The 14894-nt window shown below is 35.9% G+C and overlaps 1 protein-coding gene across 3 annotated transcripts in view; it reads right to left on the bottom strand.

The window, feature by feature from the left end:
- The window catches only part of LOC119774425 (voltage-dependent T-type calcium channel subunit alpha-1H-like), a 163049-nt gene that overhangs the window by 32780 nt on the left and 115375 nt on the right, over positions 1-14894 (bottom strand). For all 3 annotated transcript variants that reach the window (XM_038271941.1, XM_038271939.1, XM_038271940.1), the window contains 10 exons: positions 13358-13475; positions 11268-11423; positions 10675-10762; positions 10266-10546; positions 8736-9107; positions 4088-4191; positions 2919-3042; positions 1728-1796; positions 1432-1616; positions 302-428 (listed from right to left, as the gene is read on the bottom strand). In XM_038271941.1, coding sequence (XP_038127869.1) covers positions 302-428; positions 1432-1616; positions 1728-1796; positions 2919-3042; positions 4088-4191; positions 8736-9107; positions 10266-10546; positions 10675-10762; positions 11268-11423; positions 13358-13475 — 1624 coding nt within the window. The remainder of the gene's footprint in view (positions 1-301; positions 429-1431; positions 1617-1727; positions 1797-2918; positions 3043-4087; positions 4192-8735; positions 9108-10265; positions 10547-10674; positions 10763-11267; positions 11424-13357; positions 13476-14894) is intronic.

Raw genomic sequence — 14894 nt, 5'->3', positions numbered from 1 at the left:
CAGCACTTTTCACAAGACGTCATGGTTCAGCTGATAAGTGGTGCTAAAGTAATATATAAGGACTTTGCTTTTTTTTAACATAATGTTTTTTTTAACATATAATCTTGCTGTTTAAATTTCAAACTGGCATCCTCGATGAACATTCAAAGATTTCAGATACTTTACAATTACCTAAAGCTATGTTCCCATTTGCACTGCTTATCATTGAAATTAAGCAAAAATAAGTAAAACAGCTCAGGATAGAGGTGGAAATAGCAGGAATAATTTGTGTAGGTCTTGCAGCTGGTTCATTTTAAATTACCTGGACCCCCAAGATTCCAAACACAATGAAGAAGGCGCAGCAGATCAACACAATGTTCCCAATAGGTCTAAGAGATGTGATGAGTGTCTCCACAACCAGCTTCAGTCCTGGGGCACGGCTGATAACCCTGGAATGCACAGTCATACACTTAGGCAGAACAAGTTGAACAGAGTAGTAGCAGTTCATATCAATGAATTATAATAATGGAAACAGACAATGAATGTGCATTAAAAAAGGCTTTGTTTTTTCATTTGGTTTCTGTGGACATTCTTGCTTTAGGAGTTGATGTCATTACAGATATGGCAATATTTCCACATTCTGCCATGTTAACCTTCTCAAATCATGTTAAATCAAGTTTGGTTCTGGATTCCAAATCTTAAATTTTTCCTTCAGAGAAGTCTGTAGTTGACTCATATTGAGGCTGAATGAAATAGCTATCTATCTTTTTGGAAAGGCCACCAGTATCAAAACTTCATGAGACAACACAAGTCAGGGTAACCCAAATGCATGATGCATTGTCAAGAAATGCAGTGCTGTTTTGCTGAGCCAAACATGCCCATTAGAATTAAAACTAAAAATTAGATTTTTGTTTAATTAAATCAAATCACATTTGAGGCTAAATGATGATGCAGCACTTTTTTTTATCACTTTCAAAGAAAACTCTAAAGTTTTTTTGTATTGTACCATTAATTTCTTTACTTCCTGTATCATGGTATTCATTCAGTGTTCTGTATTTCTTTGTACCCTTCTCCTACCTAACTCTCTCAGTGTAGACTGTGACCAAAGAATGTAAATGAGCAACTATGAGCAATATCCCTTCAGGACAGATGAAGTTGCAGTTGTGAACTTGAGACTAAGTGTTGAAAATGAATTAAATAGAGGTTAATTTGATTATTAGTTCATTAGTGAAGACTATAATACCCTCAGTGCATTACAGCTTATTTGATCTTTCTGCATTTTCCCTCAAACAGCTTTGCTTGATCAGTAGTTGAACTGCACAGGGTCATTTTAATATGGAATTTAAAAAAGGTTAGGAAATTATTTATGTATATTTGTTCACCTCAAAGAATGAAATTATTACAGAATCCTGTATGTATTTCCCACAGTAAAAGCAAGTAATTTCACTGTACCTTAGAGGGCGAAGGGTGCGTAGAAGACGAAGGACTCTGAGAATCCCCAGGATCCTGTTGGTACCAGTGTAGGCCAGAGAGACCAGGATGTCCACCATGGACACAAAAACCAAAACTCCATCCAAAATGTTCCAACTTGACTTAAGGTAGCTCTGATCCCCGAAACAGAAACCAAGAGCTACAACCTGCACAAAGAGTTTAAGGGGTATGCAATTGCAGGTTTCAACTTTACCTTCAGATTTTTGCACCTCTGTAAGGTTTTATTAACACATGAAAGTAGGGCTGCTAATGTTTACCTTGACTGCCATCTCTGCCAGGAAGATCACAGTGAAAATATAGTTGGACACACTTAGAAACACTCGCTCCTAAATGGAAAAAATAAATATTCAATCCACGTATACATTAACCGAAAAAAGACTTTTAGGAAGCAGAGACTTTCTGCTCTAGAAAGCTTAATCATTTTCATTTTTTTTTACGTAAAAAAAACTTATTTGCAAGTTTAGGGCTTTATTAAGATAAGCAATCACTGTCACAGGTTTAGAAACTACAAACTATTTTTTCATGGGATGTAATTAGCTTTTTTGATATCAATAAAATATATGACACCTTTAGCTATATAAACAGGATATATGCTTTGTAAACATCACTATGTAAACATAGTTAAAAAAAATAGCATCACACAAGAAACTCCTTTCATGGCTAAACATATTTTTAGGGTGTATATAAAAACCAAATTTAAAATCAAAACATAAACTTTTTTTGTTTATTTCATCAGTAATTCACAAATTTAGACACCTCAAATGTAAAACTACATTCACACTGCAGGTTTTGAGGCTCAATTTCTATTTTCTTGTTGAAATCCCCTTTTTTTCTGCATGGTCGTTCAGAGGACCATTTAAACACTGCCGTTATCAGACTCTAGTCTGAATGTTTCACAGCCCCAACCTGACCTGCATGCGCAGAGGGACAGCTTAGACATCATACAGCAGCACACTGTTGATAGAAGTAATAGTAAATGTCAGCATCTCTGTGTTATCATAAGTTGTTGAATAATGGGAACAAAAAGAAAAAAAAAAAGAAACTGACTATTTATAATGTGTTTTTGTGAGGCAGTGACAGCTGTGCTGGAAAGGAGTCTGTATGAATGAATAGTAAGAGCCTGGATGACATAAACGTCAGATGAAATGCAAACTGCAAACACTTTGAAAACTATTGAAAACATATCTGAATCTGTACCTCATATGGAACTGACAAAATTCTGGATATTTTGGGAGGTGAAAAGATCGGAATTTGGCCGTTCTGACTGCCATTAAAAAGTCAAATAAGAGCTACATATGGGCAAAAAGGGTCCTATTTGGGCTGCATTTGCCTGCAGTGGGAACATAGCCTAAGAGAAGGCTGACTGTATGAAATACACTGTCTAAAATAAGAAGAGTGGACTGTGTGTATAAAAGCAATTATGTAAGCCATGCTTGTCTTTGGCTCACCGTGCTATGAATCTGTATATCAGGCCTCTCCAGAGCGATAGTGATGCAGTTGAGAAAGATGAAAACCAGAACCACATGGTCGAACAATTTGTGAGTGATCACCGCTTGGCACCACATACGGACTCTAAACAGACACAGAGTCATATAAAAATACCTTCTGTGGTTCTGACATATAAACCAAACATTTGTACGAAATAAAACAAGAATTTACACCTAAACTAGAAACAAATTTGTAAAAAAAAAATAAAGGTCAACAACATTAATAACAATCTGAATATATTAAATTCCTTTATTTGTGTTAAAAGGCTAAATTCACATAAAATTGGAAGGTGACTAGATTCAGGCAATTTCATCTTTATATTTAAGAAGTAACAGAAAAATCTGATGTTTTTTTTTCCAACAAATTGAATGCCTTGTATTGCATGCATTTGCATTATCCTACCACATTGTCAATGTTGTTTTGGCTTATCAACCATTCCAACCATCTTTGGTATGGCTTTGATGTTAGCCAGTTTCAACATTATTAAAGAGATAAGGATTTTTTTGAGAATAAAAGGAAATTGTATATTTTATTCTGTATGTTGACACAGGTCTGCCCTCTTCAATTCTATCAAAGGGTTGAAATCTGAGCAAACAACTAGGAAGCTGAAAATGTAAATCCAATGTTGTTTATGTAATCCCACAGTACTTCTGCTAATCACTGATGTAATAATTCCCTAATATAGTCAGCTAGCTAGCTATCTATCTATGTATCTATCTATGTATCTATCTATGTATCTATCTATCTATCTATCTATCTATCTATCTATCTATCTATCTATCTATCTATCTATCTATCTATCTATCTATCTATCTATCTATCTATCTATCTATCTATCTATCTATCTATCTATCTATCTATCTATCTATCTATCTATCTATCTATCTATCTATCTATCTATCTATCTATCTATCTATCTATCTATCTAGTTTTTCATTTACGGTTAATCATTGTGTTTCAACAAAGACCCACTGAATTTACTTACTATTTTTTTTATTTCTATGATGCAGTCAGCTTTTCATCAGAATATCACACTTGCAAATAACTCAAATAATTTAGCAGTTTAGTTTAATCTTTAACACCTGTAAATAGCTTAGATTGTGTAGTTGTGTGAGGTTGTAGGTCTTACGGGCTCTCTGGTGAGAACAAATATAGTGTCCAGTTTTCGTGTTCCTTACACCACCGGGGTTTCATGTTATGGAGCTCCCTCCTGATCCAGTAGCAGAAAGGACTCTAGAGCAATGAGAGGATGAACATCTATGTAAGTGTCAGCAGCAACAAGCATATTCTCTGTTATTCACTATTGCATTCTATAAACCTTGATCACAATCCCTATTAAAATGCTGTTAAGATCATGATAGAATGTAATTAAATCTTTGCTACAGCCACTTTTATATGGTTTATTACCATCGGTGAAAATCTACCAAATTCAGATAACATGTAAACAAACTGCTTATCAAACAAATCCCTTAAGCAGCTTGAACAGAGCTCAAACAAAGGTTTGATTCATTTACATTTGAGTGTATTGGGTGACTGCTTAATTTTTTTTCTCAATGCAATTTGAATTAAAAATAGGCACCTTGTTTTATGTAGCTAGAACGTTATATCTAGTCATGTTTTAGAAATTCTCCCTTAAAGGTATACTGGAGGATGTTCTTTTTCCGGGTGGATCATCAAAATAAGTGGTCATCCTAACTGTGAATCATCCTGGTGATATGTTTATGTAAGGCCGTCCTACGTGCTCGTCCCCATTTTCATTTACCGGTGGTGAATCTGACATAGTGGATAAATTGCAAATCTTCTTTTGGAAAGTAAGCTTGTATGAGCGATGCAAACAGCAACTTTTAAACAGAACATGCACGAGGAGAGATGGGGTTGTGAATGCTCTTGCACATGTTTAATAGGCGTTCCCTCTCAGGAGTGGTGGAGATTTTTCTTAGATGTCAAATGTGTGGGTCTTTTTTATAATTTGTGAAATCTTTATATATACCATCAAGTTACATTAAATCATCGAAAAAACTGATTATATACATAATTGTCTCGTTAAGCAAAGTTGTTTTGAGGTTCTAAAACCTCAAACACATATCATATATATAATCATATTGTATGAAACTGTACCTGCAATGTAAATTAAGGTGAATGCATGCCTTTCTCAAATGATACCTTTACATAGTTCACTTCAGAAGCCTCTTTTCCATTACTACTAGAAGCCCAGGCTTTTTAAAGCCCAGGTAGCAATTTGATACACGTTTACCTGGGTTATTTTATTCTTTTGTGCTGTTACTTTCCCGGGGCTGTGGTTCCACCAGAGACCCAGTACTTTTCAAATGACCGAGCCTTGTTAAGGTGCAGGGGGGTAGAAATATCTATCTCTATCCCCCTGCACCTTGGGGGCAAAGAAGTGAGGGTAGAGACCAATATTAGTGATGTCAACTTGGATGTGTGTGCAGAGATATGATCTATGTTAGATGTAAGACGACCTGCTGAATTTCTGTTTCTGCCTTATTTGAAAACTTTGTGGTCGGGTTACGTACAACTGCTGCAGCTTTTAGAGATTTTGATAAAACCAGTTAGAGGCAGGTTCTGATGTTCTGTTTTCTGTTGTACATATTGATACATGGAGGAACCAGCCTTGTATGGTGTCACTTGAGGATTAATAGTGTGAAAGTCTTTTGCTCAGCCCACGCTACTGTCTGTACTCCTAAAGAATGACTGTCGTCAGATGCTGCTGGAAAAATTATTATCTGTATTGAATGTTCGTTAGTAAAAGTTTAGCTTAACTTAATTTGAATAAATTCTGTCAATAATCAAGTATGTTTCTTTTTTCTCCTTTTGCAATGTTCTGAGAACACTTCTTCTCGATTAAAGAAAATGGTTTCTACAGCATGATATACTGCAGCACTTTGCTCTACCAGTGGCAACAGTACCTTTAATTTGTCAAACAAATGTTTAAAGATTTATTTTAGTAAGACAGTAAACTTAGAGAATTCATCCTTGTAGTCAGTTTAGCAGGAACTACCCTAGTTTTAAACTGTGTATTTGGGGGCAGAATCAGTCCTACAAAAAGTTATTAGACATATATAAAATATATAATACAAAAAACAAAAAAAAACTTGTTAAAAGTAGATGTATGATAACATTTCTTATGGCGCCAAGTAATAAATTAACTATACACACAATTATTTAAAAATGCTGTGAATAAACACGTTTTTCAATGTGTTTGAAAATTAAGGGACATGTGATATAATGAGTAGAGTGGAGATGCCCTAATAAAGATTGCAGCATAAAAGTAATCATAAAATTATTTTGTTTTAAAGTTCTGCTGAAGGTAGTTAGTCCATATTTACATCTATGGTGCATAATAAACATGTTCCTTTTCATTATAAGGTGTAGATAATTGGACCATAACAGGAGGAGTTTCTACTCAGGAAGTTCAAAAACTCAGAATTAGACTCATTAAAGCTTGCATTAAAATAAACAAGAAAGCTTTGGTCCACAGCTTTTGTACTTTCTGATTTTAAATAAAAAATCACCCAGAGGCAAGCAGACTATGCTTTGTGGCCACACAGGCCCTTATGTGAGCATGTGTAGTGTATATCTAAGTGTGTTCTCTGTTTAAGGAGGTAGCTGTGTTTGTGTGCTAAAGTCTGAGTGTGTAGATAAGAAAGACCTGCTACTTGGATATTCTTGGAACTGAGATGTGAAGTCTTTTAAAGCGCATCCTGCTCACATGGATTTTAGCAAACCTTATGCACAGAATAACACAGTCTCCATACATCCACACCCATACATCATATACTGGCGGTGATAAGCTGCATTCAGTGTGGATTTCATGGTATTATGAACTCAATTTGGAGGCAATAAAATCCTGAGCAATGTCAGAGCACGGGTCAAATAAAACCAACATGGGAGTAAACAGAGCTAAACATTTTCAACACGCACGCATTCATGCACACAACAATGAATGAGTTTAACTGCTTTCGACCCGTGACGAAACAATTATCTCCCAAATCAATCAAGTAAAACATGACAATAAGCCTCCCTACAGCAATTACATTATGAACACACAAACACACGTAAAGTGCAAAGCAATTCAAAGAGATCAATAAAACAACTGCCAGAAAAAAAAAAACTGAAAAGGTGTGAATGTGGTCAAGAACAAAGTTAATCTGATCCTCTACAGATTAAAATTACATCCTATGATAATAAAAAAACCGCAGTGTATTAATTACTGATACAGCACTAATTAGAAAATGATTTAAATGCATTTTCATGGTAAAGGTGGGCTGCACAGTGGTACAGTGGGTAGCACTGGGTTCAATTCCTGACCGGCGGTATTTCTGCATGGAGTTTGCATGTTCTCCCTGTGCATTTGTGGGCTCTCTCCGGGTACTGCAGCTTCCTCCAAAAGTTCAAAAACTTGGCTTCTTTAAATTGCCCTTAGGTGTGAGTGTGTTTGCATGGTTGTGTGTTTTTGTGTGTCTGTGTTGTCCTGCGACAGGCCCGGGACCTGTCCAGGGTGTACCCCACCTCTCACCCATAGACTGCCAGAGATAGGCACCAGCCCACTGCGACCCTGACAAGGACTAAGCCGGAGATGATGGATTGATGGATTTATGTAAAAGGGTAATTAACTATGATTAAAAATCTTCTAGAGTGTGCAAATGTCAATTAGCTCCTTTTTGCTACAGGGATTCTTTAGATGTTTTTTGGGGTCACAAATTCAGCCCAATACACCAGTTCTTGTGAAGTTCTATATGTTGTACAGTGGCTTTGAAAGAAACTTAAAATGTTCAGATCTTTTTTCCATATTATTACAACAACAAACCTTAATGTATTTTGAATATTTTTAAATGACAAACTGGAAATAACAATGAAAAGATTGAACATTTACTAGACTTTTTAAAAAGTGATTATGTTTGATGAAAAATCAAAGCCCTGACTATGTGTTTGTTGTCACTATTCCTGTTAGAATAGAAACCTTCAACCTAGACTCATGCTTTTTGCAACCTCTAATTGCTGTGTTCCAGGACTTCCTTTTAAATAACTCCTTCCATCTTCCCAAAACTCTGACCAGGTTTTCCATCTGAGCTTAAGAAAAGCATTCCTAAAATATAATGCTACTATTACTATGTTTATCATCGTAATAAGTTTGCTCATGATGTTTTCTTCAACTCACCATATTTTGCTTCTATACCTAAAAAAATGAAATGTTACCTCACCCTTTCTTCCAGAGGTTTGTTACTGTATGTACTCTGCAGTGCCTTCTTTTATAAAGCCAGTTTAAACACAAATAACTATTGCTTTACCAATGGATTTTTCCACCTTGTTGTATATTTATCAACGCACAACATGCTTTGAGTCATTGTGTTATTATGTAAAAATGACCAAACTATAAACAAGCTTTCGCTCTCACACCAGAGGATTCATATTCACTTCTTTTGTACATGGAGGGGCAATCTGATGAACTCAAAGATGGTTGACAAGAAGTTATTATTTCTCCACCACCATGCTTGGCAGATGGTATTATTTGTTTATACTGTTAAGTCTGCTGATAATGCCATCGTTTCAGTTCATAGGTCTGATTACTGCTGTTTTCCAGTTTGAAAGACAATATCAACCCTCCTTTTGGTTAAAAACAAATAAGTTTGGAATTGGTATTTAATTGCAATCAAGCAAACATAAGGCTGGTATAATGGAGACCTTTGAAAACTGCACAAACGTTACTGCTTAGCTCCTAAATGTTATTTTGTAAGCTGGTAGTCTTGATAACTTACATCATCATCCAAGTCATCCTCGGACGTATAGTCATCTTTAGGGTCTGAGTTTCCGTTCGGATCATATGTCACAGTTCTCCCATTGCAGTCGCCATACTCTGCCATTATGGCAGGGCAAAGAGAAGATGCTTGCAGCGGCTCCAGGTTCTCCAGCCTCAATCTGTTCTTTACCACACCTTCCTCCTGTTGATCTTGGCACTCTTCCTCTTCACCACCTTCTCCGGACAATAAACTTTCCCTCTCTCCACTGGTGTCTCGCCTTTTCAGGCTTGGTGCTCTCCCCAGACTGTTCCAGCTGGAGCGGCGACTTCCCCATGAGCTGATGGAACCACGGAGAGGAAGAGGTGAGCGCCGTCCAGGGCTTGAGAGATTCTGCAGAGGGAAGGTAGTATAAGATTCAGATTATGTATGCATTAGCTGCTGTTTCCCAGTCTTTTCTAAAATAGAATGACAAAAAACAGAATCCAAATTTCCATGCAGTCCATAAAACTTTACAGGCAACTTTAGACATTTGTTCATGTCTCTATTTTTCCTATTGTTTTTGGTTAGCTCACGGATTATCCATCCATCTTCTGACACGTGGGATTAAGGGCTGTTTGAGTACTAATTAAACAACTGCTATTACTGCTAGATACATGTATTTGTTGGTGAATTTAGTGCTCTGATCACCAGTTGTTTTTAGTGACGTGCTTTACCTTGGCCAGAACACATTTTCAAAAGAGATATTTAATAGCAATGGCATTATTCTTAAAAAAAAAAAAAAAAACAGTTACTAAAGGTACAAATAGCAAAACCAGTAAGAAATTAAAAAAGAAATCAGGTTCAATGTCACATGTTACTATAAAAAGTTTGCCATAATAACTATACATTTTCAAATGTTTTAGAAAAAAGCAGCATTCTGTTAAAAGTCCCAGATAAAAGTTCACTGAATGAAGATATAGTGGCTTTATTTTATCTTTTATTGCAAGGGTTGACCTCCAATTTACCCTACCTTTATGAAAAGCCCAGATGAGCACCATGATGCATGCACAGTTTGTACAATAAAAGGAGATGAAATGGCTAATCATTTAAAAAAAAATTTAAACATAAAATTGGTTTAACTGTAAAACTGCACTAAACAGATACAGCCTACAAAAAAAATAACTTTGAAATATTTATAATTTAAAAACAGTGAATGAGAAAGCAAGGTTTTTTGAGAGTTACATAAGACTTCTTTCCTAAAGTTTAAAACTAGGATGCGTGCACTGAAAACAGCATAAAAGACTTAAACAATGGGGATTCAGTGGCTATTCTACGCTTTGGAGACCAGTTTGCTGACATAGGTGACCTGGTTAATTTTCACTCATTCATGGTTTATGCCTTTCACTTTCTCCACGCTACCTATTAGGGACATTTTGGGCCAGAAAATATCCAGCCACTCATAGCAGTTATTGGTGGAATATCTTTAAATAAATGGGGTTTGCAGATCAAATCAGATAAAACTGCAGATTCTGTTTGAATTTTGCACTATAATAGGTTGAAATAACTTACAGGAGAGCGCTGGTCATAGGTTGATGGGTCCATTGATGTTGAGCTTCCACGCCGAGACTCCGCATGACTCCCTATTTCAGAAACGCCCAGTCCAGCTTCTCCATGTTGATTTATTCCTTCTCTGTACATCAGTTCCTCCCCTAAGACAGACTCAGGACCTAGGGAGCCCTTAGGTGTTGGCATGGGAGTGGCTGCTGTGTGCATTATTATGGGTGGAGCCATTATGCCACGAGGGTCAACATGACCGTTGGCTGTCAGCATCAGAGAGTACATTTTGAGCTCTTTGCAGAGTAGATAAAAAGAAAAGAAAAAAAGCTAACTTATTTTACAATAGATATATGATTAATTTTCAAAAGAGCAAGGAAAAACAAAGCAAAAAATTGCATCATAAATTGGGTGTCTTATCTACCTGTATCTCTGAGTTGTTCGACTTTTTCATCTTCATCAAAGTTGTCAGATTTCTTTTCGTCATCTGACTCTGACCGATTGGCATCACCCTAAGAGACACATATGTTTGTACATACAAGCAAGCAAATGTTTTTTGTATTTACATTTTCTCCTGACAGTAGAACACCAAAGAGCCTTTTGACACAGAAGAAGAGATGTTTATTTTTCATCTCTTATTCAATTTAATCAAAAATCATCCAGTCACCTCTAGGACTCGGTTATCTCATAAAAATGCTTACAATAAATGTACCTTAACGATCAAAAAAATATTTTTATATTTAGACATTTGTTGATATTCCGAAAAAGGTAAGATTTTCTAAATATAGAATGCTTATAGGGAACTTTTATTTTCTTAGGCTTTCCCTCCAAACTATTCCACACTAGCATATTACTTCAATGCATGTGTAGTAAATGTGTGTAAAGTTAGTGCATTTGTCCTACTACTCTATGAACAGGCATTGTACCTGAGTACAAGTGATGTAAGTGATGAAGTGATGTAAAATGAAATAGTTCCAACTGTCACCAAACTCCGAAAAGCAACACAGTTGTTCTCACCTCAGCCTGGAAGCCTTCAACCAAAATGGCAACCAATAAATTGAAGAGCACATAATTGCCAAACGTCATGAGAGCTACGAAGTAGAGAGCTGCCCATGGAGAGGTAGAAGCCATGCCATTATACAGCACCACGTTCCAGTCCTCCTGGGTAAGGATCTGGATGGTGGATAAAAACATAGACAGAGATCGAGGCATGAAGAAGGAGAGAAAGTAAAGAGGAAGAGATGGGTGAAAGTAGAAATAAGAAAGGACAGAAGAAAAAGGAGGTTTCAGAAGATGTTTAATTAAAAGGCAAGGAATAGTGAGATGAAAGAAAAGCAGCATGATCTAATTTTATTATACAGCCCAGAAATCAATTATATGATTTATAAAGCCCAGTAATGAGCAATTTAAATTATGACAAAATTTTATTTTAAAAAATCTATTTCAACACGTGAAAGCAGCTGGATGTAAAAAAAAAAAACAAACAAAAGAAACAAACAGTGTTTTTCTGCCTGCAGTTGGATAAATATGCCTGTTGGAAGAGTCCAAGGGTACGCATTCATGTAGGCTGGCTCTGCCTACTCATTTCCCACTCTGGGCAAAAGGCAGTCCCTCTGTGCTGTTTCTGTGAAATACGATACGCAATTCTGCACAGATCTGTTTGTTCTGCTTGCACTCCTTTATAACTATAGTAAAAGCATACAAAGTGTGAAATGAGTGGAACTTTTTCACACGACGGTTGGCTCTAGATAAAATGCTTCCTCAGCACCAAAGAAAGTCCGCTGCATTGTGTGTTCCACTCTTCTGCTGACGCATCCCGTGTGGAAAAAAAAATAACTGTGGAGCAATTGAACAATATCTCCATGGGGAGGTGGAGCAAAAAATAGAAATCATGGTGAGGCAAAGATGCTATATACAATTAGATACACTTTTTGCACTTAGGAGTAGGCTTTGGGTGACATACACATGAGGACACTTTAGAAGTGTAATGACATGGTTTGATTTGGTATGAACAACTTAAAACCAAGAGGTAAATAAGGTGGAAATACAATGACTTGAAGGGGATTTTTTGTTTTTTGTTTTTTTTATCCTGGGAAAGTCTAGATATAGGTACCGTATTTCATTTCATGACAAAAAAGAAAAAGAAAAAAGATTTTCTAAAGATATTGGCTAAAGCAATTCAAAAATTTCCTAATCCAGAATAAATCGACTCCTGTTCCATCTTCGGGAAGAAAAAACTGTCACTAGATGCTGGATAAAAAAGATTTACCAGGAACACTCAGGGTGAAATATCTTTACAAATGTGTTGTGAGGAAACCAAAATTTAAGAATATTGCTTTGTTACAAGGTGGACATTCACTTTACAATATTTTCAATCGTTGTACTCAGGTACAGCTCAAACTGCACGACGAAACCACAGGTTTTAAAAGTTCCCAGCTCACAATGTCTGTTCTTAAACTGTACTGCCCGATGCTCTGATGCTATCTACAGTAACTGCTTACGCTGTACGTCCAAAAACCACACGTTGGACGCAGTGCCAAGATATGGACTCATCAATCTGGAAGAGGAAGAATTCCCTTGTTTGCACATGTGCAGGGTGCAAGGTTCAGGTAAATCGGCTTGGAATTTTTTTTGACGAACCTCTCACGAGAGCCAACTGAATTTCAAACATGTTTGATTTTCTCCTAATCTTACAATTCCTGATCGGGAGGTGGTCATGAGAGGCTAATCTCCCCTCATTACCAGCTGTATACTACACATCGCAGGACGTATGACAAGGCTGAAATCCGGCCCGATCAAAAAAAAAATTCTCGCACAACTGGAGAATCGGCCTGAAAAAGGCAAAAACTCATACAGTGTATGCCCACATACAGAGAAAAAAAGGGAAGCTTACACACCTATGAGCTTCATCCAAAATAAAACATACAGTGGTAGACAGTTGTTAAGCTAGTGTTTTGCAGCAAATCAGTATGATAGTTATCCTGAATAGCAAGTGTAGATTTCAACCAAGATTCTGAAGCCGAAATTTCATGTAAGGTGCTATGTTACAAAGTTTATCTTTAAAAGCTTATAAAGAAGTACTGTGAAACATAAGAACTTGGACTCACCTGAAATACAGTGACGATGGCCCAGAGTAGAGAGTCAAAGTTTTTGCGATCAGGAATGGTGTCCCCGTTCTCCATTCTTAGACTAAATTTACATCCAAAAAGATGCATGCCAAGAATGCTGCAGAAACCAGAAATACATTGATGAATTATTGAATGCAAAGGAACAGACAACAGACAGACGGCACCCCTAGTTAAATCTTTTTTGCGAAATTATAGAAAGTAATAAAGAACTGCGATTACATAAAATGTCATTGCTGCAGAGTATTTTCACAGTAAAATATTACACACATAAGTACATATATAAATACACACTAATAATATTCTAAACTTATTAACAAAAACACTGGTGAAAGAATTGATTGTCCACCTAAAATCCTTTTAAAAATATGTATGTATCAATGACCTTTTTAGGTTGGTAGAATTATCTAGAACCTTTTAAAAAGTAATCTATGCTTTTTTGATTCCTTGGATTTTAAATGTGACACAGGGACCTATTTCTTTTAGCCACTGGTCATGAAGTGGAATTTGGACCATGCTCAAATTTGTCACTACTAAGATTAAGCAGGATCATGAGGGCAGTTAGGAAATGGAATATTACAAACCTGTTACTGTTAGAGAACTTTAGCAAAGAATATCTGTTGTTTTTGTTAAAATTTTTTGAGTTATTTACAGTTTAAATGTGTACAGTTGACGTAACATTTTTTTAAATGCAAATAAAAAAAATGTATAAGGATCAATTAAAATTTTCTAATGTACTTAGTTATAAGAATGTTTTGAGCAAACAGTATTTGAGAGTCTTGTTTGGGTTTACAATGAGCAATTACTTTATTAATCCAAAATGGCTGTTATGGACATATGCCTGGCCTAAAACCCTTTCTGCTTCACCACAAAAATGCGAAATTAGGAAAACACACTAAATTTGAACTCACCATCCTAAAAAAGATTTTGGACAATCTAGAGCAAAGGTTCTTAATTGTTGGCATAAGTGCTACTAATGGTGCTTTTTTAACTTTAGTGGTGAAAAGACAACTGTTTGCTTAATAAACTGTAAGCTACATTTTAAAAATATAAATTTTAAAGGAGTAAAATGACATAAAAGAAAAAAATTTGAAAGCTGCTGCGACTAAGTCTTATTTATTTAAACTCCAAAACATTGATTTTGAAAATTGCTCTAACAAAGCTTAATAAAGTACTAGTTCCAAATTGGATGGCCGTTTGCATTTTTTTACCTAGACAATCTACAGACCAGCTGACCTATTGAGAGCTATAAATATTTTGTATTTTCTAAAACTACCATCATGTCTCTAGAACATTTCGTGTTTTCAAGGTGTTTGAGGTTTGGGGGGTTCATTTGTGTTCATCATTTTAGCATGTTTCTATTATGTAGTATACCTAACAGGTCCTGCCTCATTATGTTGCTAATCTTGCAATAAGTGTTGTGTCATATTATGGATCATTCTCTTATATTTATTTTCTTAGTTTATTTTGTGTAATTTCCTTTATTTATTGGGATTTTATCTGTCTTAAATTCCTGGTT

The sequence above is a fragment of the Cyprinodon tularosa genome, unplaced genomic scaffold, assembly GCF_016077235.1.
Source record: "Cyprinodon tularosa strain WSP-4 unplaced genomic scaffold, ASM1607723v1 ctg811, whole genome shotgun sequence".
NCBI classification, from domain to species: Eukaryota; Metazoa; Chordata; class Actinopteri; order Cyprinodontiformes; family Cyprinodontidae; genus Cyprinodon; species Cyprinodon tularosa.
The sequence above is the reverse complement of the archived record's forward strand: the minus strand, read 5'-3'. Positions and strand labels throughout refer to the sequence as shown.